The 4,172-nt window shown below is 38.1% G+C and overlaps 1 protein-coding gene across 1 annotated transcript in view; it reads left to right on the top strand.

Moving 5' to 3' along the window:
* The first annotated feature begins 1,157 nt into the window (after window positions 1-1,157).
* Window positions 1,158-4,172, top strand: part of LOC110460381 (slowpoke-binding protein-like) — a 26,741-nt gene continuing 23,726 nt past the window's right edge. The window contains exons 1-4 of the mRNA XM_021513255.1: window positions 1,158-1,277; window positions 2,889-2,962; window positions 3,469-3,560; window positions 3,786-3,863. Of these exons, the coding sequence (XP_021368930.1) occupies window positions 1,236-1,277; window positions 2,889-2,962; window positions 3,469-3,560; window positions 3,786-3,863 (286 nt within the window). The 5' untranslated portion in view covers window positions 1,158-1,235. The remainder of the gene's footprint in view (window positions 1,278-2,888; window positions 2,963-3,468; window positions 3,561-3,785; window positions 3,864-4,172) is intronic.

Below are 4,172 nucleotides of genomic sequence, written 5' to 3'. Positions count from 1 at the left end.
TAGAGGTTAGGCGAAGGGAGATGGAATAGAGTGTAAGGGTAGGGTAGAGAATAGAAGGTAGAGAATAGAGGGTAGGGTAGGGTAGAGAATAGAGGGTAGGAGATATAGTGTAGAGAAGGGCAGAGAATAGAGGGTAGGGGATATAGGGTAGAGGGAAGGGAGATGGAATAGAGGCTAGAGAATAGAAGTTAGATAATAGACGGTAGAGAATAGAAGTTAGATAATAGACGGTAGAGAATAGAGGGTAGAGGTAGGGTAGAGAATAGAGGGTAGGAGATATATGGTAGAGGGGAGAGGGAATAGAGGCTAGAGAATAGAAGTTAGATAATAGACGGTAGAGAATAGAGGATAGAGGTAGAGGGTAGGGGGTATAGGATTGGGGGTAGACGGCTAGGGTAGGGGAAAGGGGAAAAGGAAGTGGGTAAAGGGTACGGGATATGGGCAGAGGTTAGGATAAGAGGGTAAAGGTTAGGGGTAGAAGTAGATCAGAGGATAAAGGATTGAGGGTAGAGGTTAGGGAGAAGAAGTAGGATATTTAGTGTAGATGTTCTGTATTTATCACTTTTTTTTCAAAAATTTGGACAGGTCTTTAAACATATTTCGGACATTATTTAAGATATTGACCATCTAGTGTACTTTATTCTGTACTTCAAACGATACAATGATCACGTAACAACGTTAACTAATGGTGTTGAACGCTCAGCGTCCATGTGACACCACACAGTGGGCACCTCTAACCATACATCAGTTTGTCCTGACATATCAATTAAATTCTATTTTTGTTTTATTTCTATTCCATTACCAAAGTGTTACCCAACTAAATCTCCCTTCGTCACCCATCCTGTGCCATCCAAAAACTTAACCTATGACAGCATATACATATCATCTCTTTGCCTTAATCATGCGACGGCAGTCTACGGGGGAAAATACATGTTTTTATCAGACGAACATGTGCTTCCAGAGAAGGCTCGCGTAGAGTAATAAAATGAGATATGACTTGTGGACTTTTGTTGGGTAGTCCAGACTCTGGGTAGGCCTATATCTGTTGAGATACGTGGGAACAGGATCAGTTATCTAAGCCAATCACAGTTATGTCCCTTAGGTAAATTGAGAAGCACTATCAGAGTTACGTCCCTTGACTCAATCTGGGACGAAATCACATGACCGTAAAATCATGTGGGTGATACAGTTCACGTTACATGTGATGAAAACATGGCATAGATGACAGCAGCGAAATGGCAGACGACGCATTAGACTGGCTTCGCGACCATATATATGTAAGTATGCGTTCCTTAAATGAGTATAGCATCGGTTACTGGTACGTAAAGAGGCTGGCATCTGAAACGAGATGATAAAGGATGAAGATATATCTGTGTTTACATTATCATCTCTTGACGTCACGCTACCACAATTGGTACACTACCCAAATTGGTACACGGTCAGAAAATTGTTCGAATAGTACTTTAAAATTAAATTTGAGCATTTTCCATTAACAGTATAACAAAATAGACATTTAACAGCATTTCTGCCGAATAGTTTTGTTTTCAGGAACATTTTAAGAGTACACGATGACTTCAAAGTAAACATATCGGAAAACCAGTAAAAACGACGTACGTCGACGAAACTTTGGAGGATTTTCAAGGGGTTAAATATAAGCATGTTTAAATGTTGATTTCTGGTCCTTATATTCGGATAATATAAAAGTGAATATATACAATTATAGTTCAGTGTGGTATCTATAAAAGCAATATATTTTGTTGTAATCGGCACATCAACTTGTAGAAATATAAACAATTTCCATAGCCTGTGATATGGTGTACCAATTTGGGTATTATTTACGGCCGAAAAACGGACGAAATCTCACTCCGAGTTTAGCGATCTATTTTCAAAAATAAATTACTTAGATACAAATCTTTTCCTGAAAATGAACCACCCTAGGTAGTCTTTGTCAAGAATCAAGAAACATTCCAGATACAAGATCTGAATTTTTAAAGATCACTAAAAAACTGTCAAAATTGTACCAATTGTGGTAGCGTCACGACCTACTGTAATGACGGCATTTCAGGGTCAATACTAAATGTCATTTGTGTCATCATTAAGGACAGACATGCACTACAGCTATCACAGACCTATCTTAAACCAACACAGATATTACTGTCTCACCAGCCTGGTCCAGTTGATGATCCATGTGTAATTCACTTTATTTTCCATTTACTTTCGGTTTTAACGTGCTGATGTTACCTCTCCTGCTGATTGAATGTTTGTTGGAGAGACCAGACACTGAGTGTAAAATTATTCAGACAGTGAAATTTGTAATATTGATTTTGTTTAAAACATGAACACTAGACATTGTTAAAAAAAACACCACTCAGCAGCTTAAATTTAATTACCCACTTTTATGCAACAACAACAATTCCAGCACCCGCCCCTCTGGTATCTTTCTATCTCAATCCAGAGACGTATTATACGTCTCTGCTCAATCCAAAAACATTATCTATTCCCATTATTTTAACATAAATCTCTCTCTCACACACACACCATTGTGTCTGGTAATATTCCCCTCCATCCAGAACTAAAGTTGTATGTTTAGACACATCACCAACACCATAAGTCCATAACCTCTTGTAATTTAGATGTGTCACTCGAGCTCTCTGTCAACTGAAAAGCATATTGTTTAAAATACATACTGACCATCATTGTATTGCTGTTGATGTTGCTTATATTTGTAACTATGTATTATCTCCTAAATGTTGTTATCAATTCTTTTATCAGACCTCTATGTCTGTTGAAAGGAATCAAATTCCCCCATCTGAACAGTAATGTGCTTGAAAAAGCTTTCTATTGCCTGATGAACCTTATGAAAAACTGATGAGATTTAATATTGACAGGTGCCCATCATTGTCGGTCTCTTTGTGGTGGTGCTCCTGATCGTACTGGTCTGGTACCTGTGTAAGAGATGTGGGTAAGTTAAAACCCTGTCATTCTTGGTCATGCATTTCTCTTAAGAATTGATGCAATGGAGGATCTTTGCATATTGCTATAGGCCTACATAAGGATATAATTAGGGCCCGCATCAGAGATGCAGTTTTTTAATGCAAACATCACGGCTACACATTCTTTTAAAAATGTGCTTGTCAGTTTGGTTATTAATTTCAAATTTTACTAGTCCATGTGAAAATTCCACTAACCAAATCTTATTTAGCATAAGTAATACCACATCTTGCCTAATCGATCGGGCTACTGAATCTTAGAGCCACTAGCAATCTTGAGGTTTCAATAGTCTCAGACTAGCAAGCTACTGCCCTTAGTGTCTTACCCTGAATAATTTCGTTTTTTACATGATATTAGTATTCCAAAGAAAAATGATCTATATTAAAATCATGACTTCAAAAATTGGCTCTGCATGTTGGACGATGACCAATAGAGAAGGTGAAAAGTTCCATTGTAAGTGTAATATTTGACTTGTAGGTCGAGATATGACTACAGTGTATTGCGCAGTGATATGGAACTGCCACAGAAAATGGATCTGGAACGACGAGAGCAGCAGAACAGTCTCCGAGGTATTGATGATCTGACAGCTCACATTCTAACAGTCTGTATTCTTTTACTGTGAAATGTCTGAATGGTTATCTCCCTTTAGATATATATAGTTGACAACGCCTGAGAGTGGTGATCATAACAGGCTTACGTCAAAAACACCTGTCTATATCAACATGGTGACATACTGTATCCCCTTGAATGAAATAAGTGCACCATACAGTGTATGACTGGTTGTCTCCCCTCAGATGGAGCCTGGATGAATTGCAGTTTCTACATGAGATCACACCCCCAGTATGACAAGATTGTGCAGCAAGAGGATATGGGTCAGTATCTATGGCTACAGTTGTCTTTCCATTATGTTGCAATAGAACTTCAATTTTGATAACGATATGTAGGTGTTGAATATTTGAAAGGTGAGATACCTGTTGTTGGGTACACCATTGTATATACATCTGTGTCATGGTAACCATTACATGTATATTTGTGTCATGGTAACCATTACATGTACATCTGTGTCATGGTAACCATTACATGTACATCTGTGTATGGTAACCATTACATGTACATCTGTGTCATGGTAACCATTACATGTACATCTGTGTCATGGTAACCATTACATGTACATCTGTGTC

This window comes from Mizuhopecten yessoensis, unplaced genomic scaffold, assembly GCF_002113885.1.
Source record: "Mizuhopecten yessoensis strain PY_sf001 unplaced genomic scaffold, ASM211388v2 scaffold10377, whole genome shotgun sequence".
In the NCBI taxonomy this organism is placed as follows: Eukaryota; Metazoa; Mollusca; class Bivalvia; order Pectinida; family Pectinidae; genus Mizuhopecten; species Mizuhopecten yessoensis.
Note: the sequence above shows the minus strand (reverse complement) of the source record. Positions and strands in the feature narration are given on the sequence as shown.